This window comes from Cricetulus griseus, chromosome 2 (genome assembly GCF_003668045.3).
Source record: "Cricetulus griseus strain 17A/GY chromosome 2, alternate assembly CriGri-PICRH-1.0, whole genome shotgun sequence".
Taxonomy (NCBI): Eukaryota; Metazoa; Chordata; class Mammalia; order Rodentia; family Cricetidae; genus Cricetulus; species Cricetulus griseus.
In genome coordinates, this window is record NC_048595.1 from 12,446,217 (window position 1) to 12,474,127 (window position 27,911).

A 27,911-nucleotide genomic window follows, 5' to 3' on the forward strand; every position below is an offset into this window, starting at 1 on the left:
ATGAAAAGAAAAAGAAAGGTGGGGAGGTGTGTGGGGAGGGAAGGAGGAGAAGGAGAGGGTGGAGAAGGAAAAGGAGAAAAGGGAAATATTTCTCCCATGCTTGGGTGAAGAATCCAGTTGCCTGCACCAGGTTGGAGCCGGCCTGGGAACCTGCATTCTCAGCAGTCCTTCCACAGTGTAGAGAAAGGAGCGCCAAGAGGACAGTGAAGGGCCAGGGCAAAGCCCTTCGTGCCCTCCCTCTTCCCCTACCCATCCCAGATGTGATGGCCAAGTGCCTGCCTGTGGGGACTTGCTTTCTTTCCACCTAGAAATTAACTCTCTGGGTGCCCTGGAGTGGGAGCCACAGGTTCATATGCAAATATAAGAGCCCTTCCAGCCAATCCTGAAGAGGGGGTTGGCTCTTTGGCCTCTGAGAAGAAGCTGAGCTTCTAGGACTGGAGCCAATGAGCTTGCGCCCTGGGCTGGAGGGGTGGGGCTGGGTCCTTTTAAACCGCATCCTGGGGGACCTCTGCCTAGTGCTGGGTTTGGTGGCCAAAGCCCCCATCCTAGGCCGCTATGTCTCTGCAGAGGATCGTGCGTGTGTCCCTGGAACACCCCACCAGCGCTGTGTGTGTGGCAGGTGTTGAGACCATCGTGGACATTTATGGGTAAGAATTGGCCCTGGAGGGTCTGGGGTTCTTCATGCAGAGTCCCTAGGATCTGTGCGGGCGTTCCTCGGGTCGCAGGCCAGTGGCCTTACCCTTGGAAGCCTGCCCATGGGAGGATGCTTTGGTCCTTGCTGTTGTCAGTTAGGTTCCCAGCAGGGTTCTTGAACCAGGGGGATGAAACCAAGCATAGCTGAGCTCCATCTAGGGGCTTTGAGGGATCTGGGACATGGGCTTATGGGGCCATCGGCTCATTTCTGTCTTCAGGGGTGCTCGAAGAGGCTGGGAAGTCTCTCTGTGGTCCACAAGGAAAGGAAGGGATGTGTCCCCTTGTCCTACAGCCCCTTGGCTTATGGGTATGGGAGAGTTAAGTCATTTCTGAAAAGGCCACATCTTCTCACACAGCACTCAAGGTGCCACGCTGCGTCCCCAGAGCTGGTCAGACTTCTCAAATGCCACCCTGACAAGAGCACTGCAGTCTAACAGTATCTCACATGATGTGGGTCAATGTACAAATGGAGGCACAGAGAGGGTGAGCCGTTAGCCCAGGCCGCACAGTCACCAGGACGCAAAGCTGGGCTTTAAGCCCACTGCAGACTTACTGAGGACTTAACATCCAGCCACTCAGCCACGGGATCACCGGGGCTTCAGATCCACCATCACCAGCCACTGGCCACCTACTCACTGCACCTGCTACGTGCCAGGCTGAGACTTGACACTCCGGGGTAGCTTAGGTAGGGGTTGTAGGAGCAAGTCTGGCTTGTTAGGCTCTTGTGTCCCAGCTCTGAGGCTCAGCCGGGGACAGATTTCAAGGATTCTGGGATAAGGGTGCCACCTCTCAGACCTCCCTGTCCCCTTCTTGGACTTGGTTTCAGCACCAGGACATCAGAAATCCTTGTGAGATGATGCCACTCACTGTAATACCACGAGGGTCATCCTTGGCCTCCATTTACCAGCGGCCAATGGTGCTCCCGCCCCTCCTGGGTCAGCTAAAAATGTCTCTAGATATAGTCAGATATGCCCCAGGGGCCGGAAGTTTCATACCCTTTGAGAACAAGTCTCTAGAACTAAGAGTTTAAAAAGTGGAGTGAACTGGGTTGGAAGCAAAGAGGACCCAGGTGTGGAAGATAGGAAGTGAGTTGCCAGTCACAGGAAATAACCAAATCGGGATGAAATGCATACCAGGAGCTAAAGCCTGGCTGAGGGTAGGGGGGCTGTGAGATGGGCAGAGGGCAGGTCTGTGGTCCCAAAAGAATCAGGCAGGACAGGAGCGGGGTAGATGCTGCCTGGCGCCACAGCCTGCTCCAGGGCTGCGTGCCCATGGGGGTGACTCACTGCTCAGCTGCAATGAGTAGATATGTCTCCAGTTTGACCCGTCCAGGGAGCTGGGGATGGCTCCTCCTACCCTCAGAGGCACCTTTGAGGATGGGGGATGGCCTGGGTGAGAGGCAGGCAGCTGATAGGGGGTGGGTGACTTGAGGGATACAGGCAATGTTGGGGATTCACCTTGAAGTCTGGGGATGGGATGCCATGGGTGGTGGCAGGGCTGCGGTGTCACCCTGATGGCCAATCCCCCTGGAAAATGGAGGGTCCCGTCATTTATTCACACACCGTGGTCTTTGAGCATTAGTGATTTCCCAGTTGTAACATAGGCCAGGCTGCTGTTCAGTGAGGGCTGCAGACTTATCTTGGAAGGGAAGAAGGAGATGGGGCATCTTGGAGGGCTCCTCCTGGAGCCAGGCCCTGACCAACAAACGGGAGCTGCAGGGTGGTGGCTCAATCCTGACTCTGACACTCCCCAGGCGCCTCATCTTGGGAAACTCTTTCCCTGTGGACTCTGCTTCTAGCTCTGCAAAGTGGTGGACCAGTGAGTGATGTGAGTGGGTACCGGGCCTGCACCACCCTACACACTTTACCCAGATAACCAAGCTTACCACAGCCAAAGGGTGTCGGCTGTTCTCACCACTGCATAGATGAAGAAAGCAAGACCCAGAGAGGTCAACTAACCTGTCAAAGGTCACACAGCCAGTTGGTAGAGAGGCAGGAGACCATCTGAACTGTTTGGTCCTTCCTTCAAAGAGACACTGGGAGGAGGTCATAAATAGTATACAGCATATGGAGTGCAGAGGCAATGCTAACATGCATAGAGCATTTTATTACGATCTCCGTCACCGTCATTATCATTGCCATCATTTTATGGCTCTGCAGTGATCCTGGGGAAAGTCTCAAGTGTTCCCAAGCCCACCATGTACCAGCTGGCTAGGACACAGCAGGAGATGGAGGGGTGTGCTGGAAGAGGAATTGGCATGGTTTGAGCAATCAGAGCAGGCTTCCTGGAGGAGGAGCCTGAGGAATGAGGCAGGAGAGAGAATGCTCAGAAGAGCTTGAGTGGCCAGGGGAGGGAGGGAGGCTCCCGACTGTTCCTCTTGGCAACTGGAAGTACTTATTCATCTCCATTTCACACGTGCATGGTGAGGCTCTCGGGGGCACAGGCTGTCCCTTTTCTTTGCTAGGAGATGCAGGAGCCTTAGAGCACCCTTCTCCGGGGGGCTGAGGTGTTCGCTAAGGTGTAAGGCTGAGACTTCAGCCTTGGAGGCAGAAAAAGAAAGCTTGGTTCACACTGGGAAGAAGAAAGTTCTGGAACAGGTAAGTGGGCTAACCCAGGGCCAAAGTCACTGGCTGCAATGAGGCGAGAAGACAGACTGAAAGCAACCATCAGTCATTTCGCTACCAGGTGACTCACTCACTTCTAGGTGTCTGTCCCCTGGGGCTGCTCACGGGGCTGCCTTGTCTGGGAAGCTGTCATCTTCATGACATGTCACATATGAGTGTGGAAAGCAGTCCCCAGGCTGGCCCCGTGGTGGCCTCTGGGGCTCACCCACCCCTTCTTCTAAATAGGGAAACTGAGGCCTGGTGGGTGAAAGAACTTACTCACCCAGGTATAGAAAATGAGCTAAGACAGAAACCAAACAGCCAGTGATAGTGACCCAGTTCCAAAGGCCCTATGGGGCTGCTGGGACCTCAGTGTATTCAGGTAGAGAGTCGGGTCTGGTCTGCATGCTTCTTGGCCTTCAGATAAATCCCAGTCACCTTGGAGCAAGCCCCAGAAGCAGCAGTTGGGAAAGCCAGAGGGTGGGGAGGTCATGACTGAGATCCACCAGGGAGATCTCCATCACCGGGAAGCTGCCGTGGGCATTCCTCAGGGAAGCTGTTCTCCAAGAGCAAGTGTCTCTTAAGCGACCACGCCTGGCGAGGCGATGAGGCGGCCCTCTCCTCTCCGCAGTGGAGTGTCTCTGCGCCCGCTGAATCTTTGAGTCATGTGGGACTTTTAAAAAGTACTGCTCAGCAGATAGAAACTGATAGAAGGCTTCCTTAGCATGTACAAGGCCATACCTTTCATTCCGAGTACCATAAAAACCAGATATGGTGGCACATGACTGTAATCCCAGCACTTTGGGGGTAGAAGCAAGAGATTCAGAAGTTCAAGGTCACCCTTGGCTCAATAAATTCAAGGCAAGCCTGACCTACATGAGACTCTGTCAAAAAATGAAACCCTATTCAAAATGAAAAACCAAACCCCAAAGTGTTGATTAGGCTAACTCATCTGGGGTGTGGCTGGGGGTGCCTTGTGGGGCAAAGCTCTTACTTAGTGTGTTTGGGGTTCTGGGTTTCACCACCAGCACTTTGGGTATCTTAAAAAACAAACCAAAAAGCTACCCCCCCTCATTTGCTGAGGAGCTTGGACACTGCTCCCCTAGTTGAGAGAGCAGACAACTCATGGCACCAATGAGCTGCCCGGTGGAGTCAGGAAGGAGCCCTGAGTTTGGCTCCTAGGTATCTCCAAGGCTGTATCGTCCTGAGCCACTGGCTCTTCCTCCCTGGGCCTCAGTTTCCTGCAAGATAACTAGAAGAGTTTGGCATAGAAAGTGCCTTTTGGGGCTAGAGAGACGGCTCAGAGGTTAAGAGCATTGACTGCTCTTCCAGAGGTCTTGAGTTCAATTCCCAACAACCACATGTTGGCTCACAGTCATCTATTGTGAGATCTGGTGCCTTCTTCTGGTGTGCAGGGATACATGCAGGCAGAACACTATGTATAATAAATAAATGAGCCTTTTAAAAAGAAGACAAAGAAAGAAAGTGTCGTTTGAGCTCTGCTTTGAGGTCTCAGAGCCTCCTGGACCAACTAGACAGGCTCCTCTGTCCATATGGGGGTTCTGGCGAAGGAGCTCTGAGCACCCAGCAAGGAGCTGAGTCAGGGGTCTCAGGGCCACTCAGTCTTTGGAGAAGTGTCAGTGTGGCCACCACTGCCCAGGACCAGAGCAGAGTGGGAGGGATGTGGAGTCAGATGTGCCCAGAGTTTCCTGGGCCTAGTCCATGAGCAAAGCTGGCACGATAGGGGGACCTGAGGTCCCTGTTGATTGAAATGGCCACTCAGAGCCTGTGCTGTTTGGACTGTGGTCTCTGTCCTCACCAGCCAGTGCTGAGGGGATCTTGTCTTTTGTTTTTGTTTTTCTGTTTTCTGTTTTAACCACTGGAACCTCTCATCAGCAGTTTTGTTTTGGAGGTCAGAGCCTTAGCAAAAGAGGGAGGCATCAGGTCAGCTTTGCCTGTGAGTGAGGACAAGACAGCTAAGCCCCAGGACATGGAGTTGTCAGTTAGCAACTGCTTGACTTTGGACAAGTCACCCCTGAGCCTCAGTTTCTCCCAAAGTGAGATGATAGTGTGCATATCATACCGGGGCAGCTTCATTTAACAAAGTCACCAGTGTCATCCTCATGGTGGGCAGGAGGACAAGGGTAAAGAGGAAGAGCTGGCCAAGGGCTCCCATGTTGTGCTAATATCGCCCCAAGTCATCCGTGTGCCCCCAGTGGGGACTTAGGGCCAGCATTTCTAAGCAGTCCCTTTGCCATGAGGCTTAGGCATCAGTAGCCATCAGAAGGACTTGATGGCCAGGTCTCTGTAGCTCCACTGGCACTGGGAGCTTTGTCCACAAGGTTCCAGGGACTGGCCACATGTAGGATAAATGAGCTGTCCCTGTTTTCAAGGACTGTCCAGTTTTATAATATACTATTTCATCTATTTATTTATTTGTGCAGTGGGGTGGAGAGGTAACATAGGGTGCAAGTGGAGGTCAGAGGACAATGTTCAGAGGACTTGGATCTCTCTTTCTACCATGTAGGTCCAAGGGATCAAACACAGGTCATCAGCCCTGGTGGAAAATGCCTTTACCGGCTGAGCCATCTCACCAGGCCCTACCTAGGTTTCAGCTCTGAATGTGCTATGTCTCAGAAAACATGCCTTGGTTCCTGCAAGGCTGGTCACCTTACTGTGTGCATAGACACTGTATACTCCAGGTACCTGGGAGGACTGTGAACAGGCTCAGTTGGGTTAAGAGAATGGCCTATAGCCATCTGGAAAGTAGGGCGAAGGATTTGCCTCACTGACTGTCATGTCATGGTGGCCTGGCCCCAGGAAGAATGTTGCTCAAGAGAGGTTCTAGGCACTTCCTAACTCCCAGGAAACAGAGATCTGATGCCTCTGGCCCAGTTCTTCTTTCAGTAGCCACCTTGGCCATCCCAATACATAGCTTCCATGCTGGGGCGTCAGCCCTGTGGGGCTCTAAAGTCTTACCTTCTGGCTGCCTCAGTTTCCCTAGCAGTAAAATAAGGTTATATGACGAGGGATATTTGGTGGCACCGTGGAACTTCGAGACTGTGTTAATAAAATTAACCTCAGATCAGGGGATGGAGCCAGCTACTAGTTGACAAGAATTGGCCTTAGAGAAGATGGAGGGCCCAGGATAGAGAGACACAGGGGAAGGAGTAGGGAGGGACTTGGAGATTCTTGGTCCTTTTTGGTTTGGGACAGGTGGAGAGCCACTTGCTTTCTGGGCCTCTGGGCAAAAAGGAAGGTCAGCTGGTTGTTTCTCAGCCTCTGATGTAGCAGGTTTTCACCCCAACATCTGACTCCTGAGTCTTTTTTGTTTGCTTGTTTTTTCAAGGCAGGGTTTCTCTGTATTGTTTTGGAGCCTGTCCTAGAACTCACTCTGTAGACCAGGCTGGCCTGGAACTCACAGAGATCCACCTGCCTCTGCCTCCCGAGTGCTGGGATTAAAGGCGTGTGCCACTAACACCCGGCCGCTGACTCCTGAGTCTTTATTGATAAATAGAGTGATAGCGACTTAGTTTTAAAACCTACATTTGATGGCTACGGCAGAGCCAGTGCCAGCAGACTGAAATCCCACCAGGCCTTGGTCTGAGCGTCCGGGCACTGGCTGCGGGGCTGCAGGGCACAGACAGTAGTTAAAATAGCAGTAGATTCAGGTGCAGCCGCTAAGTCGACAGAAAAACCAGTTACAGCTTTCATTCCGAGTGCTTTCCGCTCACATGCTCACATTCACTCCTCCCACCTTCCCGCCTTCTGAACAGGGTAGCGTGAGCTGCCGAGGAGGCTGTGGCATATCCTCCAGGTGTGAGCAGTGGCCTGGGATTTGAACCTGGGCTACCCGACTGCAGGGGCCACTGCTTTAATCACCTTGCCACATCACACCCCTCAAGAACCATCGGTGGCTCCACACTTCCTACGGATAAAATGGGAATCAACCCCCCACAGTCTAACACTGACCTCCTGAGGCTCCTGCACGAAATCCACTTTTCTTTAGACAAATCTCAGTCGCCCCAGTTTACTCTCAGAGCTGTCTCCATCCTCCTGCAGCCTGCACCATAATTCATCTTAATAGCACCTTCCTTATCCTGGCCAGGGGTGTTCCAAGCCTCTCAGGGCTATTTATACACCTGAGACTCCTGATTTCCCAAGAGACTGGCCAAGTGTGTGTCATTAGCCCACGCTCTAGGTGACTGAGTCAAGGTCACCTGGCTGAAATTGGACCCGGCTAGATAGCCACCTGACCGATGATTGTGGCCTTGGCCACTAAGCCCTTGACTCTGCCAAGGCTGCAGTGTGTGTGTCAGTGTCTGTGTCACTACCTTTGCTTGTCCCTCCTGGACACTGCTGTTCTCCAGATTCCCTAGGGATTCCTAGCAACTCATGGGGTGGCCTAGGGAAGAGCCCAGGGGTGCTGAGCTGAGGTGACTGGGACCTCTGAGTCAAAGGGCTTCACAGCAGGAAGGTGTCAAGGCACCTTGGCCCTCCATGGCGGATCCAGAACCAAGCTGGTGGTGGACTGGCTGTAGAAATCTGACCAGTTTCCTGGGTTACCAGAAGCCAATTGTCTCTGAGAGTGGGGTACTCCCTGGGGTTCAAGAGAGAGCTCTCCCTCGCTGGCTCAATCACCTACCTGTGTCTGCCTTTTTTTTTTTTTTCTTTTACCATTTTGTTTTTTGAGACAGGGTCTCACTGTAGCCCTGGCTGTCCTGGCTCTGTAGATCAGGCTAACTTCGAACTCACAGAGATCCACCTGTCCTCCTAAGTGCTGGGATTAAAGGTGTGTGTCACTGTGCCCAGCCCATGTCTGTCTTTCTCACTCATCCATCTCTCTGAGTCTTTCTGCCATGTGTGTGTGTGTGTGTGTGCACTCGAGCGCATGCTCATGATTGTATGCATGAGTGTGCACGTGTGTGGGCATACTTGTACGTGTGTGTGTGTGTGTGTGTGTGTGTGTGTGTGTGTGTGTGATCACCAGCACCAAATGAGTAGGATGGTGGTGACATATTGGATCTCAGCACTTAGGCACAAGAGTGTGCATGAGTTTGTGTGTTACCTACCTGGGCTCTGCCTCCCAGACGTTGCTGTGAGCTGCCTTGGCAGTTGGGGAAGGCTTTCTGGAAGAGGGCCCGAAGCTTGAGCTCACACATCTCAGTAAGTTTCTCTCACATTGCCCATGGTCCCCTGCTGTACTCAGGTCGGTTCCCGAGGGCACAGCCATGTTTGAGGTCTATGGGACACCCGGTGTGGACATCTACGTATCAACCAGCATGGAGAGGAACCGAGAGCGAGCTGACACCAGGCGGTGGTGTTTCAACGAGGGGCTGGAGATCATCGTGGTCATGAAGTCCCCTAGCAATCATCTCAACGACAGTCATGTGAGCTCACCCCTGGCCCTGCACCCCACCTTTCTGTAGAGTGCCACAGCTCCATGGGGAAGCACTTGGCCTGAGGGCCACATTGCTGGGTGTGAATCTCAATTATGCAGCTCACAAGTCCAGGCTGCATGTCCTCGGACCTCAGTGTTTCAATCTGTAGGGTGGGGCCGCCGCAGTCCTGCTCCCAGGGTGGGTGGGGATGGACCCTCAGTGTCTTCTGCTTAATCAGCCCCTGTGAGGGGAGGAGTTAGCATAGTCCTGCTGGGTGGACCTCAGTTTCCCCATCTCTAGGGAGAGGCTTGGTTAGGGGGTTTCTGCTGCTCTGGATGGAGGAGAGAGCAGGGATCGGGGAGAAAACTGATGCTTAGGAGTTGGCAGTTCCCTGATGGGCCTCACCTCCCTTCCAGCCATCCTCTTCCTGTCCCCATTTAAAAGGTAGGAGAGATTTAAAGCATAGAAGAAACAGTGGCCTTTGAGCGGTGACTGGAGTTATTCCCTTGAAGGATTGATGGGGACCAGGACCTCTCATGAGGGAGACATTCCTGCATCAAGGGCAATGTTTTGGGGAGCTAGCCCTTTAAGGGGCACTGACCATTACTAAGCCCTGGGTAGCCCATATATCATGAGCTGGCCCTCCCCTATGTGGGGCACCAAGAAACTGTCAGGGGGCTGACCCAGCTAGGGAATGGAAGGATTCTCACACATCTGTCTCCCTCCTTGCCTGTTCTCATCTCCCTTCTGAATCTGGCTTCAGCCCTAAGCTCAATGAACCCATTTTTCAGAGGAAAAAAACTGAGGCTAAGAAGGAATGTGGCTTATCTAAAGTCCCAAGTTCCAGTGAATAGTCTAGTTGCTGAGGATCAGAATCTCTAAAGCTGGGCAACAGGACCTGCCAGGCTGTGGAAGCTCTGCCTGGTGCTTTGAAAGTCGAGGCTGTGTGGGTCCCTCCCCATTCTGAGCTCTGGGGCTCATGGGCCAGTAGGACTGAGGAAGGCGCTCCTCCCCTCCCCCACCTGTGAGAAACTGGTGTAGATACTGGGGCTCCCAGACTGAGGGGTAGGTGGGCTCCACAGGGCCCTGACACTGTGACCCAGATGAAGGAGGATGTCAGAGCCAGGGTGGCATGCCCCAGGGTCAATGACAGATGCCACCACCAGCTTCCCAACATGGCTACCTCTGTCCTCACCCTTAATGGTGTCTGGGAACTGAGCCTGAGCCAGCTGTGATGAACCCCCACATGCTGTGCCCCTTTAATCTGCCTGGCTGTAACCCATCCTACAGGGTAGAAACCATCATTATCCCCACTTTATGGTTGAGGAAACTGAGGCACAGAGAAGGTCAGAAACTATCTCAGGAGAGTCGTGATGGGCAAGTGCGATCTGAGACCAGGCCACCCCGCAGAGCCCATAGGAGTGCGCTTCTGTGAGCAGCAGGTCAAATGCAGGGCTCTCAGGTTTTCTTACCTGCAAAGTGGGGGCTGTGCAAGTCCCACCCTCAGAGGATCCCCAGTTCTGGTCAGAAAGGGTGGGGAAACTAAGGCAGTGCAGAGAGGCATCAGACCTTCGCCAGAAGATGCTGGGCTCAAGTCCAGGTACTTGTTGGTAGGACTAGAACTCAGATCCCCATGGACCCAGGACAAATGGTGCCCATCTACAGACATGCCAAGGGATAGGAATAAATGACTCTGAGGAGCTCAAATGGGAGCTGGCACAGGGACAGAGGTGGCTGAGGGTCCTGCCCCTGCCCACCATGTCCCATGGGCCTGCCCAAGCTCCATATATGTGACATTGAATATGTCTCTCTGCAGATTCAGATAGCCTACCACTCCAGCCACGAGCAGTTGCCCCTGGCCTATGCGGTACTCTACCTCACCTGTGTGGGTAAGCTGGGCGGGGCTGAGGGTATGGCCAGCGAGCCCCTGTGAGAACTGCTGATAAAAGAAGCAGTTAGGAGCTGGACATGAAGCTCTATAGTAGAATACCCTGCTGGCCTTTGCAAGCACTTGGGTTTGGACCCAGGGACACTCGCACAAGCGTACACACAAACACACACACACACACACACACACACACACACACACACTAACCAACTGTTTTTTGTTTTTTTTTTTTTAATGAAAAAAGAAAGTGCACATTAGAAAATTCAAACATAGGGGATGAAGGGCCTGGGCATGATAGGTAAAGTGCTTACTGAACAAGCATGAGGACCTGAGTTCAAATCCCCAGTGTCCAGATAAAAGCAGCCCATGGTGGCCTGTGTTATAATCCTAGCACTGGGGGGGGGGGGGACAGGAAAACCCTAGAGTCTTGCTGGCTAGCCAGGCTAGTTGAATCATTGAGCTCCAGTTTCAGCAAGAGACCCTGCCTTAACAGGTAAAAGAGAGGGCCTAGAGAGGTGGCTGCTCTTCCAGAGGTCCTGAATTCAACTCCTAACAATCGTATGGTGGCTCCCAAACATCTATAATGAGATCTGGTGCCCTCTTCTGGTGTGCAGGAATACATGCAGGCAGAACACTGCATACATAATAAATAACTAGTTAATTAATAAATAAATAAATCTTTTAAAAAATGATTAAAGTGGAAGCCAGGTATGATGGCACATGCCTTTAATCCCACCATTGGGAGGCAGAGGCAGGAAGATCTCTGTGAGTTCCAGGCCATCCTGATCTACATAGCGAGTTCTAGGCCAGCAAGGGCTACATAGTGAGACTCTGTCTCAAAAACAAAAACAAAAATCACTACCCATACCCAGCTGTGCACATTAAATGAACAGTCACAAACCATGTACCCAACACAGTAGTCACTGAGTCAGCCCCCAGAGCCCCCAGATCCACTCCACCCAGTGACTCTCACACTGTCTTCTGCTGTGTTCCCTTTATCTTCTATATGGTTTATAACCACGCACGGGTAGCAAAGCCTGGAAAAAGCATGTAGTCTGTCGGATTCCTGCAGCTGGAATCCCTCCCTCCACATCTGTTTTTCTCACCCACGCTGTGTTGGTGAGATCCCACCAACCATTCTTGTCATAGTGATTGTGGAATAAAGTCACCCAAGTTCTCTCTCTCTCTCTCTCTCTCTCTCTCTCTCTCTCTCTCTCTCTCTCTCCTCCCTCCCTCCCTCCCTCTCTCCCTCCCTCCTTTGAGCACTAAGTGAGTTTTATAGGCTGAGTCTGACACCTTAAGCATTGTAAACACTGCACCATTAGCACTGTAAGCACTGCACCATTAGCACTGTAAGCACTGCACCATTAGCATTGTAAACACTGCACCATTAGCACTGTAAGCACTGCACCATTAACACTGTAAACACTGCACCATTAGCATTGTGAGCACTGCACCATTAACACTGTAAGCACTGCACCATGAGCACTGTAAGCACTGCACCATGAGCATTGTAAGAGCCCTCTTTTCCTAAGAGAGGAAGACTGGGAAAATGGCCTGGGGTGGGAGAGAAGATGCCAAGGCAGCGTTTCCCAGACTGTGCAGTGAGGAAGCCAAGCCCATCTTCACACCCATGTCCTTCTAACACCAAAACCCAAGCTCACTGCTCCATCCCAAGGAGCTAAGACAGCTTCATGTATATGGAGACTGTCTGTCCCCAGCCACCGGGGCTCAGTGATGCTGTGCCCCACACAAGGGTTCTGGGCCTTCAGAGTATGTTACCTTCAGGCAAAGCTCCTTTGGTCCATTCTTTGTCCTGACTCTCCTTCCTCCCCAAAGCCCCTCCCGTTGCCCAAGGATGGGAAGCTCCAGAGCCCCAGCCTGTGGCTGTCTCCTGGGGGATGGCACCCATCTACCCAGCCCCAGATGACTGAGGTGGACACCAAAGTCTATCATGGGACTCACCTGCTGCTGCCTCCCAACAGACATCACCCTGGACTGTGACGTGAATTGTGAGGGTCGACAGGACAGGAGCTTCGTTGATAAGGTGGGCTTCTGGTTGAGCCTCAGACAGAGGCAACAAGTGTGGCGTTCCTATGCCACACAGGTCAGAGGTGCAAGGCCATATGAGTGAACCTTTCCTCCCAGTTGACTTGAGGTTGAGATAGCCAGACAGGGACCAGGCATGGCTGGAGTCATCAGCAAATGAGACCATAATATGGGTCCCTGGACCTGGACTATCCTTGATTGATGAGAAGAAAGTTCTCAGGTTACAAAGTAGGTCAGGGGTTATGAAACTTTTAGAAATAAAATAAAAGCCTTGCCAGGAGGTGGTAGCACACACCTTTGATACCAGCACTCAGGAGGCAAAGACAGGTAGATGTCTGAGTTCGAGACAAGCCTGGTCTACAGAGCTAGTTCTAGGACAGCTAGGGCTACACAGAGAAACACTTATCTCAAAAAGCCAAAATAAATAAATAGAAGCCAGATTGTAAATGCTTTACACCTTGTGACCTATACTACTTTGAAACAGCCAGTTAACTCATAAACTAATCATGGGACTGTGTTCTGATAAAACTTTATTGACAAAAAATAGGCACTGAGCAGATTAGTCCTGTAGGTAATAAATGTGAGGACCCAGGTCTGGGCGGAAAGAGCAGCCTACTGAACAAGACACTATTAAAGGCCTTTGGTGTGGTCTGGTAGGCCTATGCACTGGGGGTTTAGAAGAGGCCACGGTGGCCGGAAGGACAAGGAGGATGTCTAGGAAGGAATGCCTGAGCCAGGCAAGGAGGGTTTCTGGGAAGGAATGCTTAAGCTGGGTTGAAAAGGGATTCCATTAGCTGGAACAGAGCTTGAACTGGAGGGATGAGAGGAGAATCAAGAAGCTTCCCATAAAGAAAGAGGGTCATGATCAGGGGGACACCTCACAGCCAGCCATGATGAATAAATAGCCCTGTGGATTGGACTTGATGGTGTAAACACTCGGCCACCATGGATATTTATTGAGCAGGGGCTGCTTCAGTGAAAGTGGACTTCTTACAGGATAGTGTAAAGGCTCTGGAGGCTGGCCGGGAAGTACTGAGTTGGAAGCCTGCCCTGCGTCTGGCTAGAGCCCCTGTTGCCAGCTGCGTTTTCTCATTGACAGAGCCAGTGGGTGTGGGGCCCTGACGGGTATGGAGCCATCTTGCTGGTGAACTGTGATCGGGATGATGTGGGCTGTGATGCCCAAGATAACTGCGACCAACATGTGAGCTGCCTGAAGGGTGAGTGTGCTGGGGTAACCCAGTCTCTGGGTACCCATGGCCCCTCCTAAGTTACCCCTCAGGGGTTCCTACCCCCAGGAGGGGCTCTGAAGTTGGGCAGGGGAGTGTCAGAATTCACCATGAAATTCTTCAGAACCCAGCCCAGGCGTCTCTCCGCAGTCCCCAGTCCTTGTGGTACTGATGCTGGGGCACCCAGCCGTCTCTTCCTGCAGGAGAGAAAGGGCTGCTGGCATTGTCTGAGTACCCACTGTGTGCAAGGCCCTTCCCCAAGATCTTTCTTTCATCATTTAGAGAGGAGAGGGCTGAGGCTCATAGTCAGGAGGGGTCCCCCACATCCAGCCTGTGCACTGCTAACCCCACATCCAGACCCCTTCCCTCTGGATCTCTGGCCTGTGTTGGAATGAGGCCCTGCATTGTCTCATAGGATGCCTTCAAAAGCAGGCATCCCCTGGGGATGGAAGGGAGTGTGGCTTGCCCCGTAAGATGCCCCCATGACCTTCAACTCTGCTATGGGCATATAGGGTATGTGGGCTGCAGAGAGGACATGGAGCAGGGCAGCATCCCATGTGCACACACACCTCTCTCAGTCACACCAATGGGTCCTAATAGCTCCCTGAGCAGAGGACACCTAGTGCACTTATGGAGCAGTTGTCTGTCAACTCCCTCTGCCTGGCTTCACAGACCTGGAAGACATGTCCATCATGGTCCTACGGACCCAGGGACCTGAAGCCCTCTTTGACGACCACAAACTTATACTCCACACCTCCAGCTGTGATGCAGAAAGGGCACGGGTCTTCCACGTCTGTGGTAAGTGCATATTGGGCACCTCCCAACCTCTTCTGCCTCCCTGCCGTGGGCAGGTGTGTGTCCCAGCTCAGGTCCCGTCCATGCCCTGGTGTCAGAGCAATCAGAGGTGTGAGCTGTAGTGTGTGTGTGTGTGTGTGTGTGTGTGTGTGTGTGTGTGTGTGTGTGTAGACCAGAGGACAGCCTCAGGTATCGTTCCTCAGGTACTGTCTTGTTTTGTTGTTGAGTCAGAGTCCCTCACCAGCTTTTTTGAGCGTGAGTTCTGGGCACAGCACTTGGGTGGGTCCTCATGCTCTCACATCAAGCACTTTATCAATTGAGCCATCATCTTTGCAGCCTGTAGAATGGGCTTCTCTACCAGACCCCTGAAGAGGGTTTTTTGTTTGTTTGTTTGTTTGTTTTTGTTTTGTTTTGTTTTGGCTTTTAGAGACAGGATTTCTTTGTGTAACCCTCACTGTCCTAGAACTCGCTCTGTAGACCAGGCTGCCTCATAGAACTCAGATGTCCCCCTCTGAGTGCTGGGATTAAAGGCGAGCATCACCACCACCACCTGCTTGAAGTGAAAACTTCTTAATGCAATTTGCACCCATATATAGTTTCATTTTTGTTTATGTACATGGGGGTGGGTATTGCACACGTATGCAGGTGATCATGGGGGCCAGGAGAGAGCATCAGATCCCCTGGAGCTGGAGTTACAGGTAGTTGTGAGCCTTCTAACATGGGTACAGGGAACTGAACCCTGAGGCCTCTTCAAGAGCAGCAAGCACCCCTAACCACTGAGCTGTCTCTCCAGCCCCTGTCTACATATTCTTGTAGGAAAGATGGTGAGAGGAAGCATGCTGGGTTAGGGTAAACATTACCTCGTCTTTCAGAAAAGAATGCCCTTCCCCACCATGCCCATGGAGCTGTGCCTTTTCTCCTTCACTGCGGTAGGAGAGGAAGGGCCCCTTTGAAGGGCTGCTTGCCTTGCACCTGGGCAAAACTGCTCAACTCTCCTGAGACTGTCACATTCCCTGAGCAGCCCAATAATCACAGCCACTCCTCTTCTCTTAGGTCCTGAGGATTCCTGTGAGGCCTATAAGTGTGTTCTGGGACCAGACAGGGTGTCCTACGAGGTACCCCGCCTCAATGGCCATGAGGAGCGCTTCTTTGTGGAGGGCCTCTCCTTCCCTGATGCTGGCTTCCCAGGGCTCATCTCTTTCCACATCACCCTGCTGGATGACTCCAACGAGGTAAGGGTGGCCCTCCAGAGGGTGAGACAAATGTCCCTGGCAGATGGAGTTAAAGGCCTCACGCTTGAATACCCTACTGGGCAGCTCCATCCTTTAGAGAAGCCAAGAAATGTTTGCTTGTTTAGAGGCAGGGTCTCTTGTAGCCCAGCTTAGTCTTATGTAACCAAGGATGACCTTGAACTTCTAACCCTCCTGTCTTCACTTCCTGAGTGCTAGGATTTTAGGCATGCACTACCATGCCCCCTTTTATGCAATGGCGAGGACAGATCCCAGGACTCAGATGCAAGGCAAACACTCTTCCAGGGGACCTACATCCATTGCCCAAGCCAGGGCATTTCTTGAGGACTGAGGGGAGGGCTTCAGGGAATCAGAAGTCTTGTCCGGCCACTGCACTCTTGAGTCCAGAACTCTTCATCTCCTTCCTCCCGTGAAGGACTTCTCTGAGACCCCAATCTTCACGGACACTGTGGTGTTCCGGGTGGCACCCTGGATCATGACACCCAGCACCCTGCCACCCCTGGAGGTGTATGTGTGCAGGTGAGTCTGGGTGGAGTCCTAAGCCTTGGAGTCAACTCTGGTCCTGGGCCCCGGCTCTGAGTTCCCCCTTCCACCTGGATCGCTCACAGGGTGAGGAATAACATGTGCTTTGTGGAGGCCGTGGAGGAGCTGGCCAGGAAGGCAGGCTGCAAACTCACCATCTGTCCTCAGGCAGAGAATCGCAATGACCGCTGGATCCAGGTAAGCAGTACCACAGGCAGCCCTGCTGGGACAGCATCCAGCAAGGAAATACCCATGAGGACCCAGGGCTCCCCGACTCCAGTCATGGAGTCCTCATTCCAAAATTTCTCAGTCAGGCAGACCTCTAGGTAAGGTGGCAGAGGCCATACACTCCCAGCCCACCGAAGCTGAGCTGAGAGGTAGTTTGTCCCTCAATGGGATGTTAGGTAGCATCTGGAGACATTGTGGTTATCACATAGGGTGGGGAGAGGGACTGCCTTTAGCACCTAGAGTCCCATAGTGTCGCTATAACTCCAGGGCCAAGTTAAGTCCCACAGGGAACAATCTGGTCCAATGTGTCAACAGCACAGGGTTGGGAAGCCCCACTCCAGTGACTTTCAGAACCCCTAGAGTCCAGAATATAAGGGGTACCAGAGTGCCAGAGGGGACTGGAGGAAGCCTTATTGTTTCTGCTGGGGAAATGGATGGATGGGGGGTTCTAGGAGGTGGGGGAGGATCCTCCAAGAAAAAGCCCGGGAGGGAGGGGCCTCTGTGAGCTGGACTAGATCCCACGGACTGGGAAAGTGGGGATATTCACGGCTATTCCCCAGGCGCTTCCCCCACAGGCCCTGCATAGCATCACTTCATCTCCTCTGGCCTCTTGTAATCACACATGGGTGTTTGCTGATGAGCTCATGCAATGAACACCCAGCCACTGTGCTGACAAAGGCTTGGACTTGGACTGCCAATCATCAGGTGGGATGGGATCGGGAGGTCCTGACCGAGGACCAGCACATGCCAAGGCCTGGAGGCAGGAGGCAGAAGGTTGAAGCTCATTTGCTCCCTCGGCCAGGGCAGGGTTCTGGGAAGGGACAAGTGCTGAGGCAAAAAGCCTTGAATGCCAAGCTACGGAGTTTCTAGTTCAGCTAGAGGTTAGGATCCTGGAGTGAGACACCTGGAGTCTAGGTTCTTGTCATTGGCAGGCTGTGTGCCCTTGAGCAAACAGCTAACCTTCTCTGTTCCTCTCTGCCCTTGTGTATCATATGAGTGATAGCCATGTCTTCTATGGATGGGTCATGGAGATTAATAGAATTTGTGTTCATAAAGAGCTCAGTGCCTGGCACACAGCAGGCCACTCACTGGCTGTGCCATCATGGATTCTGGGCCATCATTTCCTTAAGAGCTCTGAAGAGGGGGCATCCCTGTCTCAGGTCTCTCAGCACTGCTGCCAGCCCTTCATGACCAAGTATAGAGGCCGTGGGAGTGGGTGCATGCTCAGTGAGTGACCTGTGTGTTGAACTTGGTCCATACTGCATCTCTCTCTGTACCCACCCTGACCTGCCTCAGCACAGGCACGCCCCAAAGTCTGTGTTCCCCCTTTATTCCTCTCATGGGCAACCAAGCCCCCATCCCCTTCTCTTGGCTGTCTCCCACACCTTGAAGAGCTGAGAATGACCCACACCTAGGAGCCAGCCTTCCCAAGAGCTCAGTGACCAGCATTTGGGGGCGCTGTTGACTGTCCACAGCTATGGTCTCTCTCCCCATCTGCAGGATGAGATGGAGCTGGGCTACGTTCAGGCGCCACACAAGACCATGCCCGTGGTCTTTGATTCCCCCAGGAATGGGGAACTGCAGGGCTTCCCTTACAAACGGATCCTGGTGAGTGGGGGGGCCAATGCAGCCCTAGGGACTAAGACGACACAGCCCCAGGGACACCCAGGAATACAGGGAGTAGTGCCCGGGACCTTGTTCTGTAGGAGCAACAGCTGGCTGGTTACTGTATGAGAGATGATGTTTGTAAGGAGGCAATCAATTCTGGTGTAAGCCTGTCCCGCACTTAATATGGGATAGACTTATGCATTTGTCTGTGCTTCAAGTGAGATAGTACTATGTGCTTTTATTTGCTGATCAGCAGCGGGAGGTGGGCTGCACAGCAGGCAAAACCTAAGGGCTTTGGTGTCATCCACATGCTGTGTGGCACTGTCAGACGTCCCTCTCACAGCCTCTATTTCCTCAAAGGCAGAAATAGTTTCACAGGAGTTTATAAAGCTTGTCATTGTCACAGTGACAGCTACCTGCTGGAAAGGAGCCTGTCTTACTATGAGTATGTGCTGCCTTTTGTTTTTTTGTTATTGTTTTGGTTTTTTGTTTTGTTTTGTTTTGTTTTGGAGGGGGGTTCCAGACAGGGTTTCTCTGTGTTACATAGCTCTGGCTGTCCTGGAACTCACTCTGTAGACCAGGCTGGCCTTGAACTCACAGAGATCCTCCTGCCCCTGTCTCCTGAGTGCTGGGATTAAAGGCGTGTGCCACCCCGCCCCCCTCAGCAGTTCTGCCTTTTGGAATAAACAGAATAACAGTGAATGCAGAGAGGACCCCTGAGCACTGAGAGGACACTCTAGTTTCTTAAAGACTGGCTCGCTGCTGGATCCCCAGCAGATCACTGGGTCACATGGTGTCAGCACTCATCAGTCCTCAGTGCTGTCTAGATTCCTCCTGAGAGACACCAGGGGAGGCCGTGATTCTGAGAATTTGAAAACAGGCTCAGAGGTCCATTGCCAGTTTCTGGCCCCCTTGAGCTGGACTTGACAGGAGGACCCTGTGCAGTAGTAGTTCAAGGAGCCTGTCTCCACAGGGTCTGTCTGATTGGAGTACAGAGTGACTAGGCCTGGCAAAATGTCATTGGCCTAACAGGTCCACTATGGGCCTTGGTGGGATTAAATGCTTCCCAATCTCAACTTTGGCCCCTTTGCACATGTGACATAAAACCAGATCAGAACCCATTTCAGACACAGTATTTCCTCTGGAAGAATGGGAAGCTGCTCCCATCCGTCTTTTAGGAGCTCAGAGCCCATCACATGAGTTCAGGCTCTTCCTAGTACTCTGTCCCTGTCTGCCTGAGTTTCCCCTCCCAGGGTCTAGATTTCGGCTATGTGACTCGGGAACCTCGAGACAGCTCTGTGAGTGGCCTGGACTCCTTTGGCAACCTGGAGGTCAGCCCGCCGGTGGTGGCCAATGGGAAGGAGTACCCCTTGGGGAGGATCCTCATCGGGGGCAACCTACCTGGGTGAGAGGCTCTGGACGGTAATGATGGTGGTGGGGATGAGAGCAGGGGAGTCCTGGTGGGGTGGGCTGCTCTCCAGACTGCCTGTGCTTACCCTGGGAAGTCAGATAGTACCAGTGAAGCAGGCCAGAGTGAGCAGGAACCTTCAATGTCGTTAAATCCAGCCCTTTCCTTTATAAGGGGGCACAGAGAGGCTGGGTCACACACACAGTACATTCTGGCTAGACTGAAGTCCTCTGTGGAATAAATATATGGCACATGTAAGGTAGCAGCTGAGAGCATAGAGAAAATAGCATTTAAGTCAAACCTTGTTCATACGATGGTGGAAATGGTTAATGTTGGGTCTTTTTCTGAGAGCAAGGGAGGGATTAAGTGAAATGTGTCTTGAGATGACAGGGGCCTTAATGTATACACACATACACACTTACGTGCACGCACACATACACACACACTCATGCATGCACACACACATGCACAAATGCATGCACACTCACAGGCACACATGCTCTCTCTCACACACACATATACACATATATGCAGGCATGCACAGGCATGCACACACATGTATTCTATATGTGACACGGGTGGATGATGGACAAGGCGAGTAATAGCTACAGTCAGGTAAGCAAAGCCACTAGAACAGATGAGATCAAATATAGATGAATCCAGAGTCAAGCTAGAGAGAAGATATCGAGACTGTGCTATAGGTATTTTTTTCAGAGGGCCAAAGAAGGATGAGTTGTAAATGCATGAACAGAAAATACCAGGCCTGTGAGATCTGCTGGGGCGATCTTGTTGACCTCTCCCATGGACGTCCAGCAAACTCAGGCTGCAAGAGCGATGTAAACTAACTCTAGGAAGAACTCCTCAGCTCTGTGAGACCCAAGACAAGAGTGGGGGTGGGTGGTTCAGTGTCCTAGAGAACATGGTTCTCAGGACTCACATGTGTCATGGGTCATTCATTACTGTGACCACCTGTGCTAAGTGGCTTAATCAGAACCCACTGTAAGTGGAATATTAAAATACACTAATTGTCTTTCCTGTTTATAAAGGAATATGATGCTTTGAGATTAAGGCCTTGCTATGCAGCTCAGGCTGGCCGGGAACTCATTATATATCCCAGGCTTTCCTTGAACTTGCAATCCTCCTGCCTCAATTTCCCAAATGCTAGGTCTGTGCCACTATGCCTGGGAGAGCATTTTGGAATCGGGTACTAGGGAGAGCTGCCCTCTGGTCAGTCTGGCCATTTCTTGTAGAGTGTGTGTTTAGTTTGGTGTCTTTTCCTAACCACATTCCAGGTCAAGAGGCCGCAGAGTCACGAGGGTGGTGCGAGACTTCCTCCGTGCCCAGAAGGTACAGCCCCTGGTGGAGCTCTTTGTGGACTGGCTGGCTGTGGGCCATGTGGATGAGTTTCTGAGTTTCGTCCCTGCACCAGACAGGAAGGTAAGGACTTGTGGGCATGTCTTGGTAGCCTTGAGAGTTTGGGGCCAGGGCCGAATGGGGGTGACGGGCACATAAGGCCATGAGTTCAGTTGTGCCTGCTCTCCACACACAGGGCTTCCGGCTCCTTCTGGCCAGCCCCAGTGCCTGCTTCAGGCTGTTCCAAGAAAAGCAGAAGTGGGGCCATGGCAGGTCCCTCCTTTTTGAGGGGGTCATTGGTAAGTAAAGGTGTCAAGTCTCCCCAAAACAGTGTATTGTCTCTCTCCTGAACTAAGCACCCCATGACTTCAGAAAGGAATGAGCATTTTAAAGCTAAGTGGTACCCTCAAAATTCAGGACTGCTTCCTCCTGACATGGCACACACTGTGTCACTGGTGACCACTACCTATGGGGGGGGGGTAGGGCTAAGACTGGCACAGGGCAGAGGGTGTGGAGAAAAAGGTGAGGGCCAGGTGTGCCCAGAATGTCCCATCATGCCTCCACTCAGAAGGTCCCAGAGCCTAGGTTTAGTGTTCTTTGGTCATCAGTTTGAAGTCCAGATGATTTAAGTGAAGTCTAACAGCTCTACAAAGCTGCTGGAGCCCGCAAAGCCTCCATCAGTGGTCTTCTGTCTCTCTAAGAGGGGCTCTCTGCCACTCTCTAACATGCTCTCTGAAGCCTCAGCTACCATGCCTTCTATGCCTGGTCATCACCTACAACAGGGCCTGGGTTTAGGGGGAAATCCACAGCCTAGCATTTATCACCCTTGTCCTTCAGGGACAGCTAAAGGGCAACTTGGTGGGAGGAGCCCCTTGCCAGCACATCTTTGCCAGGAGGCTGCGACACTCTGGCCACCTCCAATGGTGGCTGCTTGAGGTGGTGAGCCTGTGGGAGGGGAGAGGCCTGGCTCAGTGAGTCACCCCATGCCATCAGAGTACCTCTCTCATTCAGACACATCAGAGCCAGGTCTTGGGACTGTGAAGGTCCACACTGCCCCCATGGATACTCTGTCAAATAGCAAATTTTAAACACTATGATGAGTCAAGAGAGACTGTGGTAGGAGTGTTTTCTATTTACGTGTGTTTAGCTTTTTCGCACCTTGTTTTTTAATGAGGGACTTGTACTCTCATTATTCAATGGAGCAGTTTGGATGGGCAGGGCTGCTGGGACTGTAGCCGGGCATGGTGCATGCCAGCTACCCCAGCACTCAGGATGGAGTCAGGATAAGTACAGGTGTGAGGCTAGCCTGTGCTACCTAGTGAGAGCCTGACTCAATAAACCAAAAATAAAGAAAATAGAATAAAGCCCTTTGGGGCACCTAAGTCCTAGATTTTCTAGGCCACATGGAAGGTAGACTATGTCCTGGCCCAAATCTGCTCCCAAGTCCCCTGCTCCCTTCCCCATGCACAGCACTGGAGCCCAGAAAATAAAACAGCAACTGTGTTCCCTATGCCATTGCTCCAAAGGGACCCTAATAAGGTTTCTTTGACCCAAATTCAATCTAAAAAACAAACAAACAAACAAACAAACAAAAAAACCCTTAATCCCAAGTTTTGTACCAGGTAGGGATGGGATGATTGGCTCTTGATCATTCCCTTGGGATTGTTTTTACCGTGACCAATAGGTGGGCCAGAGTTAGTTTAACCTGCCCAGCTGGGAAGGGCAGTCGAGGGACTTGCCAATGTCAGCCATATGCAGCAACCACATCTCCCAATTGCTGTGTGACTTATGAAGAGCCTAGGAGTGGCCATGTGGTGGTGGCTCACAACTTTAATCCCAGCACTTGGGAGGCAGAGGCAGGCGGATCTCTGTGAGTTTGAGGCCAGCCTGGTCTACAGAGTGAGTTCCAGGATAGCCAGGGCTGATTCACAGAAAAACCCTATCTCGAAAAACAAAAAAAAAACAAGCAAAACAAAACAAAAAAGAGCCTAGGAGTGTCAGGCCCCAGGTTTGGGGGTATCACAGGTATTATCCTGCTGGTCCTGGTGGGGGCACCGAGAGAATCTGCTGTTAGTTGAGGCTTAGAGGGAGAAGGTGGTGGCCCCAGGGTCTCATGAAAGATGCCACAGAGCTGTCTGTAATGAGACTATCTCCAGGTGGGGACATGGGACCTACAGCTATGTGTATAGGTCAAAGGAGCCCTCTTCTGCCCCCCCCCCCAGGCCCTCAGATGCACAGGGCTCTCGCCCTTAGTTTTCCAGGTTAAATGAGGGTCTGGAAGCCCTTTGCAAGCACCTGGCTCCCAAGGCCCCCAAGCCCTTGCTGTATGACCTTGGGTAAGTCACCTGAGCACTTGGAGCCTCAGTTCCCTCGTCAGTCAGGTGGCGGTAATGACGCATCCCTCGCAGACTGCAGAGAATGAGACACTGCAGCGGAGCTCCTGGCCAGGGTCTGGTTAGCTGGTAGCGGGGAGGACTGCAAACTCCACTCCCCTGGCCAGTCCTGTCTCCACGGCCTCTACTAGGCAGGCAGGAAAACCAGACCTTAAGTTGCTCCTAAAAAGAAGCCAGAGCCTGCTGGTATTGGACTTCTAGGACTTGCCGGGCTGGGCTGCTTCACTGCCTAAAAAAACTGTAAACCCTGGCCCTGGATAAAGGCCCTCCACAGACCCGGCTTCTCCCCAGAGAGCTGTAGGAGGAGCAATCTCTACCAGGTGCCCAGGGCTGCTGTTAAACCCAATTAGTCATTACCACCTCCAGTGAACTCAAATAAAACTGCAGTTCATTGCACCCTGGCAACCAGGCTCCTCCAATCCCTCTTCTTCCTCCAGATGTGCCCATTGGCCAGGCTAAGCTCTCACAGGTGCTGGTCACCCCTGTCCAGGAAAGTCTAGGAGCTATTGACTCAGCCAGACCAGCAGCTGTGAACTCGGCCTCTGGTCTCCAGAGGGAGGCCCCCACACAGCCTTGTGCTAGCTCCCCAAGGCCTCTCTGTCTCTTTCACAGGTGACAGGCGGGTCAAGACCATCTCCATCAACCAGGTCCTTTCCAACCAGAACCTTATCAACTTTAATAAGTTTGCACAGGTACAAAGGTCATGGGGCTGTGGGTGGGATGTGGGTGTCTATAGGACTGGGGTCAGGGCCAGGGCAGACATCTGGGACCCACAGTTCACAAAAGGTCAGTCAGGTTGAAACAGGCCCAGATCCTCCTTTAACCTGGCAGAAGGGTGTGAGCCCTGTGCATCTGAGAAATACAGGCAGCCAGGGCTGTGAGCACCCAGGGCTGTGAGCAAAGAGATGGATATAACTCAACCCCCAGGAAGGATGTCAGAGTCTATGGCAAGGGTATGGCCTGTTACACCCCTGAACTTGGGACCATGTGAGGACACAGATGAGAGAAGTATGGAATAAATCAGTGGGCAAAGGCACTGCAACCCACCAGGCCAGAGGGCAGCATTCAAGGGGTGTCCTTGAAACAAAGGTGGTGAGAAAGGTGCAGACGGGGACAGACTGAGATGGAGCTGATGTGGAGTGAAAGGAAAGGAGAGGTGGGAATAACAGCAAGGCTTGTAGCCCCAACAGGCTAGTGTAGGGTGGTCATGTGGATAGGAAAACTTGGGAAGTCAAACTTACGAATACACCTTTGGCCTGGGGGATATGATGCCCTCTTCTGGCCCCCAAGGGTACTGCATCCAGGCACACACCTGTATACACACACACACACACACACACACACACACACACACACACACACACACTTAATGATAACATAAATCTTAAATCATGTATTGAATAAGAGCCCCTAAATTGGGGTCTAGGTCGGTGTGTTCTTAGTGTTTGCTCAGACAGAGGAGCAGGACATGGAAGGGTAGGATCTAGGCAGGAGGGGTTTGTATACTTGATGGTGGGCACTTTCGCACCTGCCTCGCCACACTAGCGAGGTCTCTCCAGTTTCATCCCTTGCCCACCTGCAGAGCTGTATTGACTGGAACCGTGAGGTGCTGAAGAGGGAACTGGGCCTGGCTGACTGCGACATCATTGACATCCCACAGCTCTTTAAGACGGAGAGGAGGAAGGCTGTGGCTTTCTTCCCCGACTTGGTGAGATCCCCACTTGGGCTTCCTCGGACGAGGCTCTCAGTCTCAGTATGGGGGAAGGCATTTGATTGCCTTCATGTGTGGAACTGCAGTGACCTGGGGGTGGTGGTGAGAATCGAGGCCCCAGGATGCCCAGGCTGACATTATGGCTTCCTGTGGCTCCCTGGGGAGGAGGGGACCTAGTTCACATCTGTGGCATGAAGAAAAGTTGCATAAGATCATGTGTGCAGAGCACATGGCATCACCCAGGAGCTCAGGGGTCAGCTCTGAATCTGCTGCCATCATTCCACACAGAGCCAGATGTCCCATGGAGAACAGAGATGGCTGAGAATGGTCCCTGTCCTCTGTTAAGGGAGCATTCTCCTCATCGCTCTGAGGGCATGTCCCAACCATGGACTCTGCGTGGTGAAGGGATAAGGGGTCAGATCACAGACAGGACAAGGTGCAGCCAACTTGAGATAGGAGTAGAGACCCCAGAGGGCTTCATGGAAGGCATGCCTTTGATGGAGCATGCCTGTTTCTGCTCTCTCTAAACCTTGAGTTTCCATTTCAAAGCACCCAACACCCGGAGCTCCCCTCAAGTGTCCTGACCAAGCAGATCTGAGGGAGAGTCATGGAGTATGACTGCCTTCTAACACACTGCCAAGGGGCACTGTTGCTGCCCTGGTCACCAGCTGTTCTCGTCACTCACCATCCTCAGAGCTTGTATCCACTAACCCTAACCCTAACCCAGTCCTCCTTTCCTTCCCTCTCTGGGTTTTCACCCTTGCTTGCAAAGCCTTTCTCTGCTCCCCTTCCTTCCTGCATGCTTGGGGCAGCCTTGTAATTAATCCACATGTTCCCGGAAACTTGCGCAAGGGTTGAGGTTCTTGTATTGCCTAGAGGCCGAGGCCCACCCAAGCTGGCTCAGCCAGATGGAGATTTGACAGAAGGGCACTGTGACATCCGAGGGTGGGGACAGCTGTGGCAAGCCCTCGGTGTGACCTGGAGCGCTCTGGTTTCTGCATCCACATCACTGCCTCTGCTTGTCTCCCCTTCTCTGCCCCTCTCTCCTTTGCTGTTCTGCAGAGATTGGAACATCTTTGTTACTTTTCTACTGTTGTGTCAAAGCACCATGGCCAAGGCAATGTATAAAAGGAAACATTCAATGGGGGCTTACCGTTTCAGAGGGGAAGTCCCTGACCTCAATGACAAGGGACAAGTCAGGAGGCAGACAGGCATGGCACTGGAGCAGTAGCTGAAAGCTTATGTCTGACCCACAAATGTGAGGCAGACAGAATTAACTGGGAATGGTGTGGGCTTTTTGAAGCCTCAAAACCCACCCCGAGTGACACGCCTCCTCCAGCAAGGCCATATTTCTTAATCTTTCCCAAACAGTTCCACCAGCTAGAGACCACACATTCATATTGTCATTCAAACCACCACAATGAACGGTGGCCATGAGATGCAGGACCTGTATAGACAAAGACTAAGACTCATCCCATGTCAACGCTAACTTTCTGGGAGAGAGAATTTGATTGGCTCATCTTGGTCAGCTGTTTAACTTGGTCCAATCAGAGATGGCCTAGGAGGTTGGGGCCTCTGTTGTGCAAACATGGCAACCACCAATGAGGAGGGCAGTGGCTGGGCTCTGCAGATCCTTCTGCAGGTGTCAGATTCGCTGACTCTCTCCAGGAGAGAGGAGTGAGAGACCAGATATGTTCAAGGCTGCCCAGAGATAACCCCAGATTCTCTTGGGGCTTCCAGGGTGGGCAGGTGATGTTGAAGTCCTGACTCTGATCTGGGTCCCCACTTTCCCGCAGGTGAACATGCTGGTTCTGGGCAGGTACCTGGGCATCCCCAAGCCCTTTGGGCCCATCATTAACGGCCGCTGCTGCCTGGAGGAGAAGGTACGCTCCCTGCTGGAGCCGCTGGGTCTACACTGCACCTTCATTGATGACTTCACACCCTACCACATGCTGCATGGAGAAGTGCACTGTGGCACCAATGTGCGCCGGGAGCCCTTTGCCTTCAAGTGGTGGCACATGGTACCCTGAGCCACCACCTACCTGTCCCTCATCCTTCCCCTGGGATGGGGTATCCGCCCAGGCGATGGAAACTGAGACAGACCCCTGAGCACCAAGCACCAAGAGACTCCCAGTTTCTAGATGGAATGCCCAGGGTGACCCATTCCCTTCAGAAGCCTTTTCTCTTGAAGTGTCTGCATTCATCTGCAGCCCATTCAGTCCCCAGGAATGAATCCCCCTAAAGAAGGGCTTGGTGTTACTGGACTCTCATGTAGATCAACATGACCATGGGACTCCCCTAAATACCATCCCCACACAGTCCAAAACTCCTCTGTGAGTAAATCCACTTGGGTGTCTAGAAGTGTTGGCACATTGTCTCATCAGCAGCTTGGCCTGTGTTTCCTATGGTGGAAGGCCCCATTGCCTCCTGTCCTACAGGGGATGACGGTAAAGTCAGACTAGTCCACATAAGACAAGAGAGATTCCACCCACCCCACTCCCAGGAAGCTCTTGGGGGTCCATTAGGTCAAAGTGTGACCATCATTCCCACTGCAAGCTCCTGGCCAGGACCCACCTCTGTCCCACCCAGCCTAAGCTGTACACAGTAGGCACCTCTGTGAGCTGTCGTCACACAGTGGGCGCCTCTAGATGCTCTGGGAATGGCAGGTATCCATTTTATCCTTACACACTCCCCATCATCTGACATTTGAGAACCTGGTTGTCCAAATCAAATCCTCTGGGAGGTGAAGTGACTGGAGGGCGGTTGGCGATTAGGAAGACTGGCTTCCGAGTGGAGAGTGTCT

At 52.3% G+C, this 27,911-nt stretch overlaps 1 protein-coding gene across 1 annotated transcript; it reads left to right on the plus strand.

Moving 5' to 3' along the window:
* Positions 1–555: 555 nt before the first annotated feature.
* On the plus strand, positions 556–27,138 carry Padi3 (peptidyl arginine deiminase 3). Its single transcript, XM_027399886.2, has 16 exons — positions 556–647; positions 8,506–8,686; positions 10,494–10,566; positions 12,551–12,612; positions 13,714–13,831; positions 14,513–14,638; positions 15,689–15,867; positions 16,301–16,404; positions 16,494–16,605; positions 18,136–18,243; positions 19,497–19,648; positions 20,944–21,088; positions 21,201–21,303; positions 24,010–24,089; positions 24,980–25,105; positions 26,905–27,138. Exons 1-16 carry the CDS (start codon positions 556–558, stop codon positions 27,136–27,138), a joined length of 1,995 nt encoding a protein of 664 aa, XP_027255687.1.
* Positions 27,139–27,911: the final 773 nt, after the last annotated feature.

Bases quoted from the DNA above. Each gene is read 5' to 3' on its own strand.
- Padi3 (XM_027399886.2), top strand. From the start codon at position 556: ATGTCTCTGCAGAGGATCGTGCGTGTGTCCCTGGAACACCCCACCAGC. The intron at 10,567-12,550 runs GTAAGCTGGGCG...GCCTCCCAACAG, and splicing joins ACTCTACCTCACCTGTGTGG to ACATCACCCTGGACTGTGAC. The intron at 13,832-14,512 runs GTGAGTGTGCTG...CTGGCTTCACAG, and splicing joins ACATGTGAGCTGCCTGAAGG to ACCTGGAAGACATGTCCATC.